This window comes from Vipera berus, assembly GCF_964194415.1.
Source record: "Vipera berus genome assembly, chromosome: 4".
Taxonomy (NCBI): domain Eukaryota; kingdom Metazoa; phylum Chordata; class Lepidosauria; order Squamata; family Viperidae; genus Vipera; species Vipera berus.
In genome coordinates this window covers 120,819,760-120,839,420 of record NC_138206.1, presented here as the reverse complement: position 1 = coordinate 120,839,420, position 19,661 = coordinate 120,819,760, and the positions used below count along the sequence as shown (strand labels likewise).

General features: G+C 46.7%; 1 protein-coding gene across 7 annotated transcripts in view; it reads right to left on the bottom strand.

Moving 5' to 3' along the window:
- The window catches only part of AKAP11 (A-kinase anchoring protein 11), a 77,913-nt gene that overhangs the window by 4,425 nt on the left and 53,827 nt on the right, over window positions 1–19,661 (bottom strand). For all 7 annotated transcript variants that reach the window (XM_081327988.1, XM_081327990.1, XM_081327989.1 and 4 more), the window contains 4 exons: window positions 14,419–18,976; window positions 13,514–13,657; window positions 11,162–11,208; window positions 6,527–6,687 (listed from right to left, as the gene is read on the bottom strand). In XM_081327988.1, the coding sequence (XP_081184114.1) occupies window positions 6,527–6,687; window positions 11,162–11,208; window positions 13,514–13,657; window positions 14,419–18,976 (4,910 nt within the window). The remainder of the gene's footprint in view (window positions 1–6,526; window positions 6,688–11,161; window positions 11,209–13,513; window positions 13,658–14,418; window positions 18,977–19,661) is intronic.

Sequence of the window (19,661 nt, the reverse complement as noted above, 5' to 3'; positions counted from 1 at the left end):
CAAAACCTGGTTTTCTTCTTCCCAATCATGTCCTTCAACCTGTTTTTCAGAAAGACATTCCCAAGAGTGCCAGTGACCAGGACTGTGTTATTAGCGGGCAACAGCTTTTTAAAAAAAAAATGCGGACAAATCAATTCATTGCTAAGAGTCCTGAATCAGCTGGCATTCAACAATTGCTCCGATGAATGTGAACGTATCTCTTTTTCCATCCTTCCATGACATAAAGTGTGGTTGCTTTGGTAAATGTACTCTATTGTCAGTAGAAACCACTGACTCCAGAGTGGCAATTTAGGAGATGTAAAGATACACAAGGCAGAAATCAGAATTTCCAGCTACAAGCCAAGCTTGTGTAGTTCAAACACGCTTTGCTGTTCAGAGCCCCTGAGGAATTTTTTCCTTGTCTCACAGCTTGAATAAAAACACATGTGTAGGATGCAGAGGGGAACGTAGGGAATTCCAGAGAACTGGAATTTTGAATTATTATTTTTTAAAAAAAAACAACCCTGAAGGTTTCTTTGGACCAAACACATCAATCACACTGTGTTAATCCTGTATCCTTTCTGAATTGTTGTAACCAAAATATTTCCCCTTAGATGTCAACTGGGTGACAATGGCAGGGTTGTTGTTGTTGGGGTTTGTTTTTTTTTGACAATCTCACTGCATCAACTTTACTTCTAAGCACTAAGCACGAACTCCATGTATGGGTGTCTTAAATTTATTTCTCAAACCGGGAGAGAATCTACTTCCAAATGAAAGCATGATGCCTGAATGCACTTCTCAACAAAACGGCAAAAATGTAAGTAGAAAATGCATTAAAAAAAACCCTGAACATCTGGAGCAAGAAAATGTACTAGGGTAGTCTTGCTAACCAGTTATCCTAGACCAGGGGTAGAGAAACCTGGGCTCTTTTATGACTCGTGGACTTCAACTCCCAGAATTCCTGAGTCAGCATGGCTCAGCTTGGAAACCTCTCCCTTTCCCCTCAGCATGGCTGGTTCAGGATTTCTGGGTCTTGAAGTCCACAAGTCATCAAAAAGCCAAGGTTCCCTACCCCTGCCCTAGACATTCAGTTCCACGATTAGCCTTTTGAGTAGGGAGCAACGCTCCATTTCCTTCAAAAATGGCGGAACCACCTCCTTCCTCAACCACTGCTTGGATCCATCTGCCTGCATTACCCAGGAGATCTTGGCCAGACAGGAGGAGTATGGATCCAGAACAGAGACGTCAGGCTCAATTCCAAGATGGCTACATAATGAGGGCTCCCTGAGCTTGGTGGTTTTCTCGCAGACATTTCATTACCCAGACTAGGTAACAACATCAGCGCCAGAGAGTGATGATCAGGGACCGACAATGCTACCGCTGATGATGCTGCCTAGTTTGGATAATGAAACTTCTGCAAGAAAACCAGCAAGCTCAGAGAGCACCAAGGACCCTTCATTTCACCCCTGAGCTACAAAATTTCTCCTTTATTGATGACCACATAGTCAATCAATCAGAATAGAGCTGGAAGGGACCTTGGAGGTCTTCTGGACCAACCCCATCTGAAGTGGGGGACCCTGCACCATTTCAGACAAGTGGCCGTCCAGCCTTTTCTTAAAAAAACCTCCAGTGATGGAGCACCCACAACTTCTGAAGGCCAGCTGTTCCACCGATTGACTGTTCTCACTGTTAGGAAGTTTCTCCTTAGTTCCAGGTTGCTTCTCTCCTTGATTTAATTTCCCTCCGTTGCTTCTTGTCCTGCCTTCAGGGGCTTTGGAGAATAGCTCGATCCCCAGTTCTTCTTTGGGGCAGCCCCTGAGATATTGGAAGGCTGCTATCATGTCCCCCCTCGTCCTTCTTTTCATTAAACTAGACATGACCAATTCCTGCAAGCGTTCCTCGTATGTTTTTGTCTGCAGGCCCTTAATCATCTTAGTTGCTCTTCTCTGCACCATTCCAGTTGTGACCTTAGTACAGTTTGATAAAGTTGTACATTATAGTACTACTTGATAAAACCTTAGCAGCGTCCAGAATTCCAGTCAAATTTTAAGACTCCAAGTCAGTTTTGAGTCCTGGGGACTACCCTTCTCATTTCCTTGACAATATTTTAAAGAAGTGGGCTGCTATCGCCTTCTTCTGCCGAGGGCTGAGAGAGAACGCCTGTCCTAAGGTCACCCAGAGTTGCTTCACAATTTCACAAACGTTTCCACAGGGTTCTCTGACTCACCTACTCATTAGCCAACGTCTTTTACTTCAATGTGACTTTCTAAAAAAGCTAAACGCCGTAATGGCTGCCTTAGGGATCCTTGGAAGTTTCTGAATAACGACTGTCTAAAGGATTAACCAAAATGGCTTTTAATGAGTTGAATTTAGAGCAGGCCATCCTGGCGGACAATAAGGTCGCTTAATTACACACCGTGAGTTCATACAAATCGAGATGTGGCTGTACATAATTGCGGGTGAAACACGATCTGTACAAATAAGCAAGTACCTGGAAGGCAAGGTCATTTTTGTTTTGTTTCTCTCTCTCTAAAAAAGACCACAGAACTCGGATCACAATGAGGTCATTACCTGCTTATGGATGAACTCAAAGAGAGGATCGTATTGCAAGGCATTTTACTATTCCAAGGAAGAAAATGAAAGTGGATTCAAAGTCATATTTAAACACAGCTTGATATCTTCAAAAAGAGATGGGTAAAAGTATCAGATTAGGGTCTTCATGTGGTCATCATCAAGCCTTAGTAGAATAACAAGAGTTGGAAGGGACCTTGGAGGTCTTCTAGTCCAACTCCCCGCTCAAGCAGGAGACCCCATACTATTTTAGACAAATGGCAGCCGAATCTCTTCCTAAAGACCTCCACCGACGGAGCACCCACAACTTCTGGTGGCAAGCCGTTCCACTGGTTGATTGTTCCCACTGTCAGCAAATTTCTACTTAGTTCTAGTCACAAAGGGGCTTTTTCATGAGGCAACTAGACTTTCTTGTTTTTCTTTGAAGATGTCCCACTAGTAAGTTCTAGGTTGGTTCTCTCCTTGATTGGTTTTCCATCCTTTGCTTCTTGCTCTACCTTCGGGTGATCCAGAATAACAGAATAGAACAGAATAACAGAGTTAGAAGGACTTTGGAGGACTTCTAGTCTTCTTCTAGATTGGTTGTCCAATCTCTTCTTAAAAACCTCTCGTGATGGAGCACCCACAACTTCTGGAGGTGAGTTCTTCTACTGGTTAATTGTTCTCATGGTCAGGAAATTTCTCCTGAGTTCCAGGTTGCTTCTCTCCTTAATTAGTTTCCATCCGTTGCTTCTTGTCCTGACTTCAGGTTCTTTGGAGAATAGGTGGACCCCCCTCTTCTTTGTGGCAACCCCTCAAATATTGGAAGACTGCTGTCATGTCACCCCCAAGTCCTTCTCTTTGTTAGATAGACATACCTTGTTCCCTCAATTGTTCATTATATGTTTTAACCTCCAGTCCTCTAATCATCTTTGTTGCTCTTCTCTGCACTCTTTGCAGGTATTCATTTACCAGAATAATTTTAAATATTGCCTGATGTTTCCAAGCAGAAATTGGTAAAAAAAATATCAGATTAGGGTCTTAATCTGACATTATCAAACCTTCAATTATTCCCCCCCCCTAGAATTACACAATCAGGCATGTTTGATCACCACAAATACACACAATCTACCATCTTCCATTTCTGTTATACTGTATCTCTATTTACACAAATGAAAGTAGAACTAATCAAAAGTATCTTATCATTGATAATAACCATTCTGTATTCTTGATACTGACGATTCTCTTAAACATTGAATGCTTAAACAGGAGGCTATGCTGAGCTTCAGAGAGCGCTCTCACTGAAAAGGCAACAGGAAAAAAAAATAAGAATTAAGTGTAGCTGTTATGAGAGAAAACAGAAATAGCGTAGCGGAAATAAACATGCGGCAAAAATTGTTGACTAGAAGGTCTTCAACAGCAATGAGGATGCAATGCACTTGAAGGAAACATTCAAATCAGCCGAGCCGTTTTTAGTGCAGGAGGCAAATTAGCCATGCCACCACATGTCACCCAAAGGAAATCGGCGGAGAACCTTTTCATAAAAAAATGCCTCAGGAAATGCATTATGACTGTACAACTTTTATCACCAACCAACGTGAGAAAAGGGATTCTGAACACTTTGCAATTTGGCGAACTGAAATATGAAAGGGAAACATCAGGATGATAAAGACAAAAGCGGTCAGATCTTTATATATTGTAGAGTTGGGATCATTTTGAGCAGTGCTTTTTTTGTAAAAGAAAAAGGTGCCGGAACTCACACGTGTCATACAACCCACCTTGCCTACCCTACAAGGTTCCATCCAAAAAAGCGTTCTATGAGAAAAAAAGCCCTGATTTTGAGAGTCAGACTCAGCGCAGATGCCAACACGAATTGCCTGTAGTTTTATGTTCATTTTCCATCCAGAGGAAAAGGTACCAAGAAGAGAGAGAGAGGGAGGGAGGGAAAAGGGAAGGAGAGGTGTAGAGAGAGAGAGAGAGAGAGAGGGACAGGGAGGGAGGGAGAGGGGAGAGAGGGAAGGAGGGAGGGAGAGGGAGAAAGGGAGGGAGGGAAGGAGAGGGAGAGAGAGGGAGGGAGAGGGGGAAGGAAAGGGAGGGAGAGGGAGGGGGAGGGAGAGAGGGGAGAGGGAGGGGAGAGGGAGAGAGGGGGAGGAAGAAAGGGAGGGAGAGGGAGAAGGGAAGGAGACAGAGAGAGAGAGGGAGAGGGATAGAGAAAGGGAGGGAGAGAGGGAAAGGGAGGGAGGGAGGGACGGATGGAGGGAGAGGGGAGGGGGAGAGGGAGAGGGAGAGAGGGGGGAGGAAGAGAGGGAGAGGGAGGAAGGGAAGGAGACAGAGAGAGGGAGGGAGAGGGAGAGGGAGAAAGGGAGGGAGGGAGAGAGGGAGGAAGGGATAGGGAGGGGGAGGGGAGGGGGAGAGGGGGAGGAAGAGAGGGAGGGAGAGGGAGGAAGGGAAGGAGACAGAGAGAGGGAAGGAGAGGGAGGGAGAGCGAGAGGGAGGGAGAGGGAGAAAGGGAGGAAGGGAGGGAGGGAGAAAGGGAGGGACGGAGGGGAGGGGGAGGGAAAGGGAGGAAGGGAGGGAGGGAGGGAGAGGGGAGGGGGAGAGGGAGAGGGGGAGGAAGAGAGGGAGGGAGAGGGAAGAAGAGAAGGAGACAGAGAGAGAGAAGGAGAGGGAGGGAGAGGGAGAAGGAGGGAGGGAGAGGGAGAGGGAGGGAGAGGGAGGAAGGGAAAGAGGGAGGGAGGGAGAGGGAGGTAGAGAGGGAGGGAGGAAGAGAGGGAGGGAGACGGGAGAGGGAGGGGAGAGGGAGGGGAGAGGGAGAGAGGGGGAGGAAGAAAGGGAGGGAGAGGGAGGAAGGGAAGGAGACAGAGAGGGAGGGAGAGGGATAAAGGGAGGAAGGGAGAGAGGGAGGGAGAGGGAGGGAGAAAGGGAGGGAGGGAAAAGGAAGGGGGAGGGAGAGAGAGAGAGGGAAGGAGGGAGGGAGAGGGAAGGAGAGGGAGAAAGGGAAAGAGGGAGAAAGGGAGGGAGGGAGAGGGAGGAAGTTCTCATAACATCTTCATGCCAGCGGATTGGCTCCTGATGAACTGGGGCATTGGGGTGGAGTTTCCATATTGGGGGATTTAGCGTAACGGTTTGAGCGGGACTTTCAGATTCCGCCTGACTTCCTTGCCATCACCTTCTCTCAGTAAAAGCTCTTTTGATATAACGCTTCTTTCAAGGGCCATGCTTTCCCGAGTAGATAGCTGAGGCGGGACCTCACAATAGGGCTACGAGAGCGGGACCATAACGAAGGTTGAAGCACCCAAGAATGGATTCTTTTGAATTGTGGTGTTGGAGAAGATTCTTGAAGAGTCCCCCCGGACAGCAAGGAGATCCAGTCGGTCGATCCTGAAGGAAATCAACCCTGACTGTCCTTTGGAAGGACAGATCCTCAGTCCTTTGGCCACCTAAGGAGGACTCATTGGAGAAGACCCCGATGTTGAGAAAGATGGAAGGCCAAAGGAGAAAGGGAGAGCAGACGAGGAGATGGTTAGATGGTGCCATCGAGGCAATGAACATGATTTTGGACAAAGTCTGTGAGACAGGGGAGGACAGGGGGGTGCCTGGCATGCTGTGGTCCATGGATCACAACAAATTTGGACATGACACCGTGGTTGAATGACAACAATTTAAACTCAGTTCCCTGGAACATCCTATGGCAACCTTAACAGATGATTCAAACAAAGGTATCATTGATATGTATTCATTCATGCAAGGGTCTTCCAACTTAGCCCTTTGATGACTTGTGGACTCCAATTCCCAGAATTCCTCAGCCAGGCACGTGTGCCTGGCTGAGGAATTCTGGGAGTTGAAGTCCACAAGTCATCAAAGGGCCAAGTTGGAAGACCCCTGCATTAATGAGTTCCACACTGATTTTTCATAAAGAGAAGGGTTCCTCAAGTGTCTGAAGTCTGAAGACCAAGTCCGAGTGAAATTCTTGTAAGTTTACATCTTTGCTACTCACGAGAACAAATTCTCCCGGCGTGTCGTCATGGAAACGCAACTCAGCCACATCTGCTTCGGATGCACTAAGCCACTGCAGGGTCATTCTCAGCTGGGGATCCACCGTGCATGGACCAACATCCACATTCACAATGACCAAAGCTTGGGTGGGTTTCCTCACCTCTAGGACAAGCCAAGGAAAAGGAAAAGTCAGCCACACATTTTAGTCCACAAATGAGACAAATCGTTTTGCAAACAGAGCCAATTGCTGCTAAGGCTTGATAGGGAAGCACCGCCGAGCAATCAGGTCAGTTTGCTAATTACATCAAATTAGACAAAGTGGTAAAAGCAAGCGGGGGGGGGGGGGCGAGAAGCTCAAAAAAAGAAGATCTTTCCAAACTGGATGAAAGGAAAACGGACTGGCAATTACAATTCAATTTCAAGTAAATACAAAGTGATAGTTATTTTATTATGTGTCTATACTATATCACTTTATATTTACTTGAAATGAAATATGAAGTGATATAGCTATTTTATTTATGTATAGTTCACGTTTTTAAATGACCCATCTCTCTCTCTCTCTTTCCCTTCCCCTCCCTCCCTTCCTCTCCCTCCCTCCCTCCCTCCCTTCTTCCCTCCCTCTCCCTCCCTCTCTCTCCTTCCCTCCCTCTCTCCCTCCCTTCCTCCCTCTCTCTCCCTCCCTCCCCCCTCCCTTCCTCTCTCTCCCTCCCTCTCTCTCTCTCCCTCCCTCCCTCTCTCTCTCTCCCTCCCTCCCTCTCTCTCCCTCCCTTTCTCCCTCTCCCTCTCTCCCTCTCTCCCTCTCTCCCTCCCTCTCTCTCTCAAATTGGGTTCAAAATCCTAACAATCAACCATAGACGCAGTGGTGGGATTCAGCCGGTTCGCACCACTTCAGCAGAACCAGTAGCTAATCTTTTGTTGCCCAGGCCCAGAATGGACTTCCGGAAGCGGCATCCCCACAGAGAACCGGTTGTTGACCTATCTGAATCCCACCACTGAAGAGACACCACCAACTATAACAACTAAGGAAATTAGATCGTGATAAAGAACTGAGTAAGTAAAGATGAAGAGAGGCAATCTCTATTTTGCCTTCCGTGCATGTCAACCACGTCTAATGCTTAAGTCATTTCTCTTGTGACGGTTCCCAAGAGACAAGGCAGGTGGTTGTGATTTTTTTTTAAATCAAAAATATGCAGATTAAACTTTCGGATTATCTTTTTGCTGGCAAAATGAATGGGGGAGTAAAAGGTTCCTTCGGTCGCCATGATATAAGAAAGAGGTTGAGGCTCTAGAGCAGTGATGGCGAACCTTTTAGAGACCGAGTGTCCAAACTGCAACCCAAAACCCACTTATGTATCGTTGGGTGCTGGGTGGGCGTGGCCAATTGGGTGGGTGTGGCCAATCGGGTGGGCGTGACCCATTGGGTGGGCGTGGCTGCAGTGGTAACGGCAGACTGGGTGGGAATTAAAAAGTTCAATCAATCAATTCCAACTTTGCGAGATCTTTTTTTGTTTCCCCGAGAGAAGTTGAAATAGATTGATTGAACTTTTTTTTTTTTTGCACACAGCGGCAGAGGCCTAAAGCGAAAAGGTTTTATAAAACCCAGCTGAAGGCCTAGGACTGGGGCGACGGCGCGTGTGCCCACAGAGAGGGCTCTGCGTGCCACCTGTGGCACACGTGCCATAGGTTCGCCACCACAGCTCTAGAAGGAGTGCAGAGAAGAGCAACAAAGTTGATCAGGGGACTGGAGCCTAAAAGATATGAAGAACGGTTGCAAGAATCGGGAATGCTAAGCTTGTAAGCCGCCCTGAGTCTTCGGAGAAGGGCGGGATATAAATGGAATTAAAAATAAAAAATAAAAAAAATGTCTAGTCTAATGAAGAGAAGGACTAAGGGTGACATGATAGCGTTCTTTCAATATTTGAGGGGCTGCCCCAAAGAAGAGGGAGTCAAGCTGTTCTCCAAAGCACCTGAAGGCAGGACAAGAAGCAACGGATGAAAACTGATCCAGGAGAGAAGCAACTTAAGTTCTAAGAAATTTAGTCCTTAGTTCCGAGAAATTTCCTGACCGTGGAACGACTTGCCTCCAGAAGTTGTGGATGCTCCATTGCTGGAGGTTTTTTGAGAAGAGATTGGACAGCCCCTTGTCTGAAATGGCGTAGGGTTTCCTGCCTGAGCAGGGGGGTTGGACTAGATGACCTCCAAGGACCCTTCCAACTTTCTCCTTCCAAAAGCAGTTGGGCTTTCAAAGTAACCCATTATCTACTGTTAAACTCTCCTTACTGCGTAGAAAACGAAGGGAAGTGTCTTACATGCCATCAGTTTGGGGGAGGGGAGGGGAGTTTAATTTCTGGCTTTGTCGATGTTTAATTTAGCAGGGAGCAATTGTTCTGCTAAAAAAAAGAATGCTTAATAATGTCCATAAGTTGGAGCTGCTCCTTTTTCTCTATTCATTTGGGAAATGTGAATCAGAGTAACAGGGGTAGGCAACGTCGGCTCTTTTATGACTCATGGACTTCAACTCCCAGAATTCCTGAGCCAGCATAGCTGACTCAGGAATTCTGGGAGTTGAAGTCCATCAGTCATAAAAGAGCCGACGTTGCCTACCCCTGAGAGTTAACTTGAGGCCGGGCCTCTGGGCAAAAGCCCAGTTTGTGGTCCATCGCAGCTTGGACTAACCCACTCCTTACGATTGAAGTGGCTCTTTCAATGTGGTTTCCTCTTTTGACACCTTCTTGCAGTTTACCCTTCTGCCATTTTCTCTGTCAGACAAATTCCTGCTCAGTGAGGAGAAGTCTCAAAAAATAAAAGCCATCTGGGCAGAAGGCTCTCCTGGGTAGACTTAGCGTGTATCAGAATACAGAATAACGGAGTTGGAAGGGCCCTTGGAGGTCTTCTAGCCCAGCCCTCTGCTCAAGCAGGAGACTGTTGTATACTGACATTATAAGGTCAATCTCCCGGCCCGAAAACAACCAGGGAATCCCTAACGCAGCAGCCGTTGACAGATGACAGCTGTCAAAAGGCTGCCGGAAGAAACCGCGCACGCGCACAGGCCAGCAGCAGCCACTGACAGTGACAGCTGTCAAAAGGCTGCGCAGGCGCAAGAACCGGCCCGGCTGACAGCCGCGAGCTGTCAGAATGCCGGCTCCCCTAACACGCCTCCCCTTAGCGGGTAAGCCAGCAGCTGACGGATTCCCCTGCCAAGCTGCGCAAGCGCAATCGCCCGGGAGCTGTCAAAGCTACCGGCAGGCTATTGGTCGCCGCCCTCGAGGCGGGAGAATACGGTTTCCTGATTTGTCGTAACAGTTGACAGTTCGCTATAAAAGGAAGGGTTTCTCCGCTTGTCAGCTGTCCGGAGCTGAAGCGAATAAAGCGTTTGGAACCCAGCCTGCCGTCTCTCTCTGAGACCTCATTTCATTCTTGACAAATGGCTGCCCAGTCTCTCCTTGTGGATGGAGCACCCACAACCTCCGGAGGCGAGCGGTCCCCCGGATTAATGGTTCTCGCTGTCAGGGAATTCCTCCGTAGTTCTAGGTCGCTTCTCTCTTTAATCATCCTCCATCTGGTACTTCTTTTTCCTGCCTTCCGGTTGCTTCGGAGAATAGGTCGACCCCCTCTTCTTTGTGGCAGCCCCTCAAATATTGCAACCCATGTTACACCACTCCTGCGTGAGCTGCATTGGCTTCCGGTTGCCCTCCGGGTGCGATTCAAGGCGCTGGTAATTACATTTAAAGCCCTACATGGCTTAGGCCCGGGGTACTTGCGAGACCACCCGTTGCCATTGTCAACCTCCCATCATCCGGTTCGCTCCCACAGAATTGGCCTCCTCAGGGTGCCGTCGGCCAGGCAATGCCGGTTGGCGACCCCCAGGAGACCCTTCTCCGTGGGCGCACCGACCCTCTGGAATGAACTGCCTCCGGAGCTGCGGATGGCCCCTGACCTTCGATCCTTCCACCGTGACCTGAAGACATGGTTGTTCCAACAAGCGGGCCTGGACTGACTATAGTTTTAAATTTGGTTTTATTGGGTTAATTGTTATGTATTTATTGCATTTAGCGCTTAATTCTTTTTTAAATTTTGTATTTTATGTTTTTTAACTTTTTATGGTTGTGAGCCGCCCCGAGTCCTTAGGGAGAAGGGCAGCATATAAATTTAATAAATTCAGTTCAATTCAATTCAACCCTGCTGTCAGGTCACCCCAGTCCTTCCTTTCCCTTAAACTAAATCAGGGGTCTTTAAACGTGGCCACTGTAAGACTTGCGGACTTCAACTCCCAGAATTCCCCAGCAAGCAGGGCTGGCTGAGGAATTCTGGGAGTTGAAGTCCACAAGTCTTAAAGTGGCCAAGTTTGGAGACCCCTGAATTAGACATAGATTGACACCCCCCCTCTTCTTTGTGGCAGCCCCTCAAGGATTGGAAAACTGCTATCATGTCACCCCCGGTCCTTCTTTCCTCTAGACTAGACATGCCCGATTCCAGCCATCGTTCCTTATATGGTTTAGCCTCCAGTCCCCTGATCATCTTTGTTGCTCTTCTCTGCCTTCTTTCCAGAGTCTTAGCATCTGTTTTGCAGCACGGTGACCAAACTGTGCCAGTATCAGTGCCAATATAATCCACGCTCACTCCTCTTCAATCTTACCTTCCATGGAATCTTTAAGCTCTTCCTCCTTGTCTTCTGTTCCATCACTAGAAAAGAAGGGAGTGCCATGAGAACGGGTGACCATATATGAATGCGTTTGGCGAAGGGCAGACAGGGATGAACATTCAAGAAAGAATAGTATGAATTGACAAAAGTGGTAAGGGATCATGGTGGGAAAAGAAAGCTTTGCTTCTCACACCATTTCCTGCGACGCAGCTTGCAAATTTCCCGGGTAAAATAAATAAAAGTCCATTTTTCTTTCTCTTTCTCTCTCTCTCTCTCTCTCTTCTCTCTCTCTCTCTCTCTCTCTCTCTCTCTCTCTCTCTCTCTCTCTCTCTCTCTCTCTCTCTCTCTCTCTCTCCCTCCCTCCCTTCCTTCCTTTCTTTCTCTCTCTTTCTTTCTTTCTCTTTCCTTCCTTCCTTCCTAGCTTTCCTTCCTTCCTTCCTTCCTTCCTTCCTTCCTTTCTTTCTTTCTTTCTTCTTTCTTTCTCTCTCTCTTTCTTTCTTTCTTTTTCTTTCTTTCCTTCCTTCTTTCTTTTTCTTTTAATCAAATGATTTCGAGAAGAAAGTATTGCTTCAAAAGATCTACAAAAGATTTCTAAGGGGTAGCAGAGAAGTGAGGAGAACGATTGAGTTGGGGGTTCGGTTAAAAAAAAAAGCCAGAAATATTGTAGGAAGCAAGAGCCCTTATCCTTAGGAAGAAATAACAAGACAGGAGCGGGAACAGCAAGCGGGAGATGTACAAAATAGATTGGATGGTTGTCGTACTTTCTGCAAAGGCATTCACACCGTAACACAATCAAAATGGACACACACACACACACACACACACACACACACACACCCCGTATGGAGTTTGTTAAGGAACAGCATGGCTGTGTAAGTGAAAAGCAGGCCGAGAGTGATTTGCCACTGAAATGCACCAGATTGTTGGTCTTGAAAAGTAACCATGGTCATGCATTAAAACAGAAGGGGACTGTCCTGTTGTTGGGTCTTGGTTTGACCAACCTGTCTGATGTTGGAAAGGACAAATTCTCCTCATACAAATCTCCTTCTAAACCAAGACTGCTCCAGCTACTGCTGTTAGCATTACTGCCAGGAGAGAAGAGAAGAGGGCTGAACTACAAAAAAATAGACAGTTAGTCCCACCAGAACTTCCTATAGTCCAGGGGTAGGCAACCTCAGCTCTTTTAGGACTGGTGGACTTCAACTCCCAGAATTCCTCAGCCAGCATGGCTCAGCTTGGAAACCTCTCCCTTTCCCCTCAGCGTGGCTGGCTCAGGAATTCTGGGAGTTGAAGTCCACGAGTCAGAAAAGAGCCAAGCTTGCCTACCCCTGCTATAGTCCGTTGGGTTGTTTCACATGGATTATGGAGGGGCTGCTCCACTTTTGAGAAGCGTCCAAGAACAACCAGCAAGGATGACCATCAGGAGAAGAAAAAGCCAGTCCACAAGTATTTTTTTTCTCCCACTCCCATATCGGTGGGGGTCTGTCTCAAGGATCCAGTTGAGGACCTTCAACTTAGAGGGCAAGGCATCAGAGAAGGTGGAGATGGCAGATCATGCATGAAAGTCAGGAAATAAGATGGTGGCAAAATCTGGCATGGATGCTTGTCATGAAAAAGAAAAAAGTCTAGTAATGGAGTCCCCAGACCTACTTATGCTCTAGATTGTTTCTAGATCTCTCTTTGGGTCTAGAACCATTTTAGGGGAAATAAAATAGCAATAGCCCTGAGACTTATATACCGCTTCATAGTGCTTTTCAGCCCTCTCTAAGCGGTTTACAGTCAGCCTCTTGCCCCACAACAATCTGGGTCCTCATTTTACCCACCTCGGAAGGATGGATGGCTGAGTCAACCTTGAGCACGTCAGGATCAAACTCCTGGCAGTGGGCAGAGTTAGCAATAGCAATAGCATTTCAACTTATATACCGCTTCCCAGTGCTTCACAGCTTTCTCTAAGCGGTTTACAGAGTCCGCCTACCGCCCCCAACAATCTGGGTGCTCATTTTACTGACCTCGGAAGGCTGAATCAACCTTGAGCTCTGTCAGGATCAAACTCCAGACTGTGGGCAGAGTCAGACCGCTAACCACTGCGCCACCACGGTTTTTTGGTAACAAATGCCTTGTCTCACAGCTTAAATCATTCGACATTTAGAAAGCACCCATTTGTCAAGCTAAGGCCTGTTAAAGTCAACCATGGACCTTCACAGTCTGAGAAGGGTTATCCAGCCATGTCATCCAAAACTGTACATTAAACATTCACTCTGGAGAGCTTCGGCCTGGGTGGTCCCTAAGAGTTGATACTGACTGATGGGACATCATCAGTCACCATTAGAAATAAATTTTAGTTACCTGTCGCTGAGGTGGAGAAAGCTGCTGCTCTCATCTGGATGTTCATCATCAAAACTCAGGTTGGACCAGCTGCCCGTGCTGTCATCTGCAGTATGCTGGCTGACCACGGATTCAGCTGAATTCACTCCCTCTGTTTCCATGGCGCTAATACATGTTAAAAGGGTAGCATCACTATTTGTCCTTGCATTCCAGATACCTGACCTTGCTTCGCCTTTGACCACACACGGAGCCTACTCCAGAGGGGTCCTCAAGTTTCAATGGCTGTTTCAGAAGGATGAAACAAGCTTCGTGACATCAGTTCCACCCCTTATGTATTTTTGTGCCTAGATGGGAGCAATCAATATCTTCTGAGCTGCAACCTAACATATGGTCCGGATTCCTGACATTAATCTAGTCCAGGGGATCTTCAAACATGGCCCTTTTATGACTTGTGGACTTCAGCTGATCTAGTCAGCTGAAGTTCAATACTAAACTGGCACCAGATAAGGGTCAACAAAATTTGAGAAGGGTTGGACTTAGGCCATTTGTGGGGAACGTAACGACTCTAGGAGGGTGACTCGTTTAACTCCAACCCCCACCTCCCCCACTCTCCTTCTCTTCTCCTAATCTTGTCAACTCAAGTTCAATGCTAAATTGGTGCTAGGTAAGGGTCAACAGAATTCAAGAGGAGTTGGACTAACGTGGTTTGTGGGAACGTAACGACTCTAGGCTGGTGACTCGTTTAACTCCCCCCCCCCAGTTCAATATTAAATTAGTGCTAGATAAGGGTCAACAGAATTCAAGAGGAGTTGGAGTTAGACTGTTTATAGGAACGTAACAATTCTAGGCTGATGACTCATTCAACTCTGCCCTCCCCTCAACTCTGCCTCCTACAGTATATGTTCCATGCAAAAAATCAACATTACCTGATATTGATGGCTGGAGCAATATTTGTCATGCAAGACATCATAATTTCCGTGGTTAGACTTTCGGCAAAACTGACCCCATCTTGGCTGATTCCGCTATCTGCTGTCAAACTGGTGTTGCTCAGCTGCCTCCTTGCTCGGTCCAAAGTGACAGAGGCAAGGCTTTCAGCCAATACAACCTTCTCATCCATATTGACGTCAATTTTGGGGATGTCCAAATGAAGCACGTGAGATTTAGGCAAGGTGATGTTTACACTCCCATCTGAAGAGTATCTAACGTTAGAAGGAAGTTCTTGTCCAACTAGCTGCAGAGATGAACCTCCGGTGCGGGAATGACGTTCTTTCAAACTGCAGTGTTTGCAGGCAGCTATAGAAAATGGAATCACTTTTTTGCCACAGGTTAATCTCTCTCCATTTGTCCAGCCTTCAGGAGCTTGCCGAAGAGCCGATTCTAAACTCACTTCTAAAGTGTCGTCTACTATCTTCTTTGCGTATTGATCTATGGTTTGTAAAACATTCTCTTGGTAGGTAGAGTCCCTCAAACTCTCCGTGCTGTGGTACAGTTTCTGCTTGCAACGTGAAGAAGACAGTCTTTGAGTCCACGTTGCTTTAAAATCTGTGACTTTATCATCTCTGGATGGTTGGTACAAGCAGGAATCCGTTAAAGATTTGGGTAAACCCGCTGTGGACACGAACGTCCTTCTGGCATCCGATGTGATCTGACAAGCAAGAGATTCCGAAAAATCCAGCAACTTTGAACTTTCAGGTCCACGTAAGGGACATCTGCTCCTACAAGACTGCTTTGTAAGATGAAGCATCATGCTGTTTTTCTGATTCTTTAGATCTACATCCTGTTTGGCCGCCTCAAACATCTCGAGCTTACCGTTTAGCCTGGAGCTCTTTTCGGGACTTATCTTTCTACTGTACTTCACTTGGAGTTTCCTGGCGGCTTGCTGTATTCCAGACCTCACCGATTTGTAAGCAAGCCTACTTGCAAAATTATCCATGATGAGGTCACTGTGTCCCCCTTCCTGTTTCAAAATCCGAATGATGTGATCGGTGTATTCATCCGTCACACTTTCGCAGCTCGGATACTTGGAGTTAAGACCCAAAGCTTCTGAATTCAGGGGCACGGGAAGAACGGAACCGTCCGGTTCTCTGCCGCACGACTTTTGTCTTTTGTCTTTCGACCAACATTCGTGGTAATTTCTTTTCAGATGAAAGCAATCGCCCTCGTAATTAACTTGGCTGAGCCTCAGAAGTTTACACTGCCTTGAGTTGACCCTTTTCTTGGCTTCTCGGATGACTCTTCCAGCCATTTCACCAGCGTAAATCCACAAAGAGTGCGTGTTTTTTTCTGGAAGGTTAACAAGTGTGGAATACTCCCGTCTTTTGTCTTCCGCGCTTACTTGCAAGTATCCATTCTTCAGAATAGCTTTATCTTGCAAGCGTGAAGAGGCCTGTCCAGTTGCCATAGAGATGATACGAGTTGCCAGATGGTCAGCATAATCTATTGTCGGTCCCGATGGTTGAATGCGCTCTATCAGTGTTGCAGATGGTTCTTCAACTTCCTTGTTTTCCACTTCTTCGGAAAGAGACCGCATTAATTTCAGCATAAACTCTTCCTTTTCTAAATTTTCACATTCCGGAGTGTATATGCCATCTGTGTCTGGTACGTAAGGAGTTGAAGGGGGTGTAGCAGGTGCAAACTCCTTTGCTAATTCCCCTTTCAGCTTTTTGGTTAACTTCCTTAAATTCCACTCTGAGCTTGCCCGAGAAGGTATTAAAGGTGTGGATGGTGGTGTTTCTGTTACCACGAGAAGATTTCTCTCTCCGACACTCAATTTATCATCCAGCTGAAGTGCATCTTCACACTTAAGCACCATGGAGCAGTTGTTTATTTCTGAAAAAGGCATTTCGCGACCAAACACAGAACCTCCTGTGGCTTTAGACGTGCTCTGTTTTTCAAGTAAAGTACTGATCGGTATTGCTGAACCATCTTCCACATCTGGCACCTGCTCATTAGATTTGACAAACGACACGATAGGAGAGAGTGTACTAGTGGATGGTTTGCAAACCACCCGTTTCTTTTTTTCCTGAACGCCATCTTTACATCCCAACAGCAAACACCGATTCGGAGAAGCGGTAGAGATATGAAATTTCGATATGTTGTTTAAAGGCATCTGCTGTTGACCCACAATAACTGGGACATTCTTCGTGTTATCTCCTTGTTTTGCTACGCTCTGCGACTCCTTCTTATGGCTTCTTGCATTGGTTCCCAGTCCAACACAGTAGGCTAATTTTTCACTGGTAGCCGAACACGCCGATTTCGTTTCATCGACAGACTCTTTTACGATCCGCTTGGTCAAATAATTAGCAAACATGTTCTTGCAGGAGTCTTTCCCGATGCACTGCAAATAGGGAGTATTCTTCATTTGTAACAGGCCTGTGTACTGCTCGGCCGATTTAGAAACCCTGGAAGACGTGACGGCTTCGTAGGCTTCCGATACGATCATATCGACCATTGTTCCTGAAAAGTTATTGATGCTCGATATTTCAGCAAGTTTGCCGGCCTCAGGCTGGTCGGGCGGCTTGCATTCGTTCTCCGGTGTGAAACCAGTGGTCAGGTAGATATTTCTAAGTGAGGATACTCCACTTTGATTCTTTCTGGTGGCACAACATGTTTCCATGGGCCCTTTGTAGGAGAGATTGGTCTCGGAGGCCGACTGATTCTTGACTTTGGCTTCATTCCATAAAATCTGGTGCTGAGAAAGGATGCTTCCAGCTAAGGGCACCGGAATTGAACTTGCAATGCCAGATGTATAGAGCAAGGCTCTATTAATAGTGCGTTCCTTTCTGAATTCCCAAGCAGGGTTCAAGGCCACTGGCACTTTCTCACAAAGCTCAGAAGATCCACTGGATGTCTGGGTTAACTCCACCACCCTTTCCGTACCGACATATTGTACGTTGTCCATGGAAACGCTGATTGCAGCTTGCGACGTAAAGCTCACGTCGACCTGTGATAGCTCAATAAAAGCATCCTGGATAACGGATTCAGACAAGTCTCTGGCATAGGACCACACAACGCTATTGTCATACTGGAAGGAGCCCTGCTGAGATGCCGTTGGCGTCGCTGGATGTGAAAACTGACAAACTTCCATTATCCCCTCAAATATCAGCTCCTCGGCAAGGTTTGCTGCAAATTTGGTAACGGTGTTCGTAAACATTTGTTGCTTCATGGAGTATAGTTCTTTCAAAGCCCCTGTGACGGCTTCACTCACCAAAAAACCTGCTAAACCATTTATGGCTTTCTTTTTCAGTAAAAGGGCCTGTTGCCTCCCAATCTCGTAGAAGGCCATCTGGAAGACCGAAGAAGTCAACTTAGCAGCCAACTGACACAGTGCATTGGTACATGAAGAAACACCTTTCTGAAGATCTTTAAATGCACTTCCAAAACTCGTTTCCACCAGCTCTGAAGCAAATTTCTGGATGTGGTCTTTAATCACCTCAGACTTGTGTTTGGATTTATCTTTCTTATGAAGTCCTTTTCTAAATATTTCTCTTTGGGTTTTTGTCGTCTGCTCTTTCTCTTCTTCCGGGACAATCCTACTCTGGCTGATAATCTCCTGTGTGCATCTACACAACGAGGGTGGTCTAGCATTACACACAGAACCCAGAATTTCAAAGGAAATATTGTTTGCAAAATCCGAGTAGGTGTGATAGACCACGTTGTGGTTTTGGCTAAAGGAATCCCGATTGATTCGGCAAAGACATTCCGTGGAAAAGCAAGTGCCTAACGGGCTGAAAGCAGAAGATCTGACTGGGCTGAACAAGGCCGTGTGATCATCAGCTGGATTTTTGATCAGGCGGGGAGAATCTGGGACATCCAACAGATTGTTGTATGGAGATTCCGGTTTGCGAGGTGTCGGCTTCCTTACATTAGCTGGGAGCACTGGACGATCACACTTGAATTTTTGAGGATTCATTGACGTTGTGGAGCAGGGCTTCTTACACGAGACAATGCTTTTCTGTGACGTGTGACTTGCGGTGGTGGGATCTCGAGAACCTTTAGGACTGCCTTCCAAATTTTGTTCACGTTCATCAAGTTGGTCAAAACTATCAAAAAACTCGCTGACTTCAGAGTCGGAATCTTCTACCCCCTCTTTCCCTACTGGGATTTTGGGAAGTTGAAGCTTTGCCTTCAAGCTTTTCTGATACCCTTCTTCATCCAAGAATATGACAGGGCTTGGACTAGAGCAGTCTGACTCAGACGAATCGGCAGGAGAGGAGGAAAACAAGGTTTTGTGCAAAAAATTAACACTGCGGTCCGAAGAACCGTGTGACCTGAAAAAGCTTCTCTGGATCCAAGGGTCAGAAAGAGAAGTGGAGACCGGATTTCTTATGGAAGAGGACAATTCTTCAAGTTCTAAGATGTTCACCAAGGAGATGGATGACTTGACCGATGGCCTCCGATACAGAGAAGTGATGAAGGGCTTTTGATCATTAGATTTGAGATGATGAGCAAAGCTTGGAGCAAACTCCTGATTCTTCTCAGGTTCTGTTCAAAAGGGGGGTAGGGGGGCGGAGAAAAAAGAAAATAAAGAGAAGGCATCTTCGTAAGCTATCTTGGAGAAGGTCTACCTAGGGGGCTATTAAGACCCGACACCAGTTTAAGGGCACATGAATCAAAATCAGACAACTAGCAGAAACAGGAAACAATGGCAAAAAAGAGGGATTTATCGTATGAAACTCCCATGCGCCATGGTGGCACAGTGGTTAGAACGCAGTATTGCAGGCTAGTTCAGGTGACTGCCGGCTTCTGGCAGTTCGATCCTGACCGGTTCAAAGTTAACTCAGCCTTCCATCTTTCTAAGGTCAGTAAAATGAAGACCCAGATTGTTGGAGGCAATGTGCTGACTCTTTCAACCGCTTACAGCACTCTGCAGCGGTATATAAGTCTAAGTGCTAGTGCTATCTTTCCTTCCTTCCTTCCTCCCTCCCTCGCTCCCTCCTTTCCTTCTTGCCTCCCTCCCTCCCTCTTTCCTTCCTTCTTCCCTTCCCTTCCTTCCTTCCTTCCTTGGTGGCACAGTGGTTGGAATGCTGACTCTGCCCACAGCCAGGAGTTCGATTCTGACCAGCTCAAGTTTGACTCAGCCTTCCATCCTCCCCAAGTCAGTAAAATGAAGAGCCAGATTGTTGGTAGCAATATATGCTGACTCTGTCAACTGCTTAGAGACGGGCTG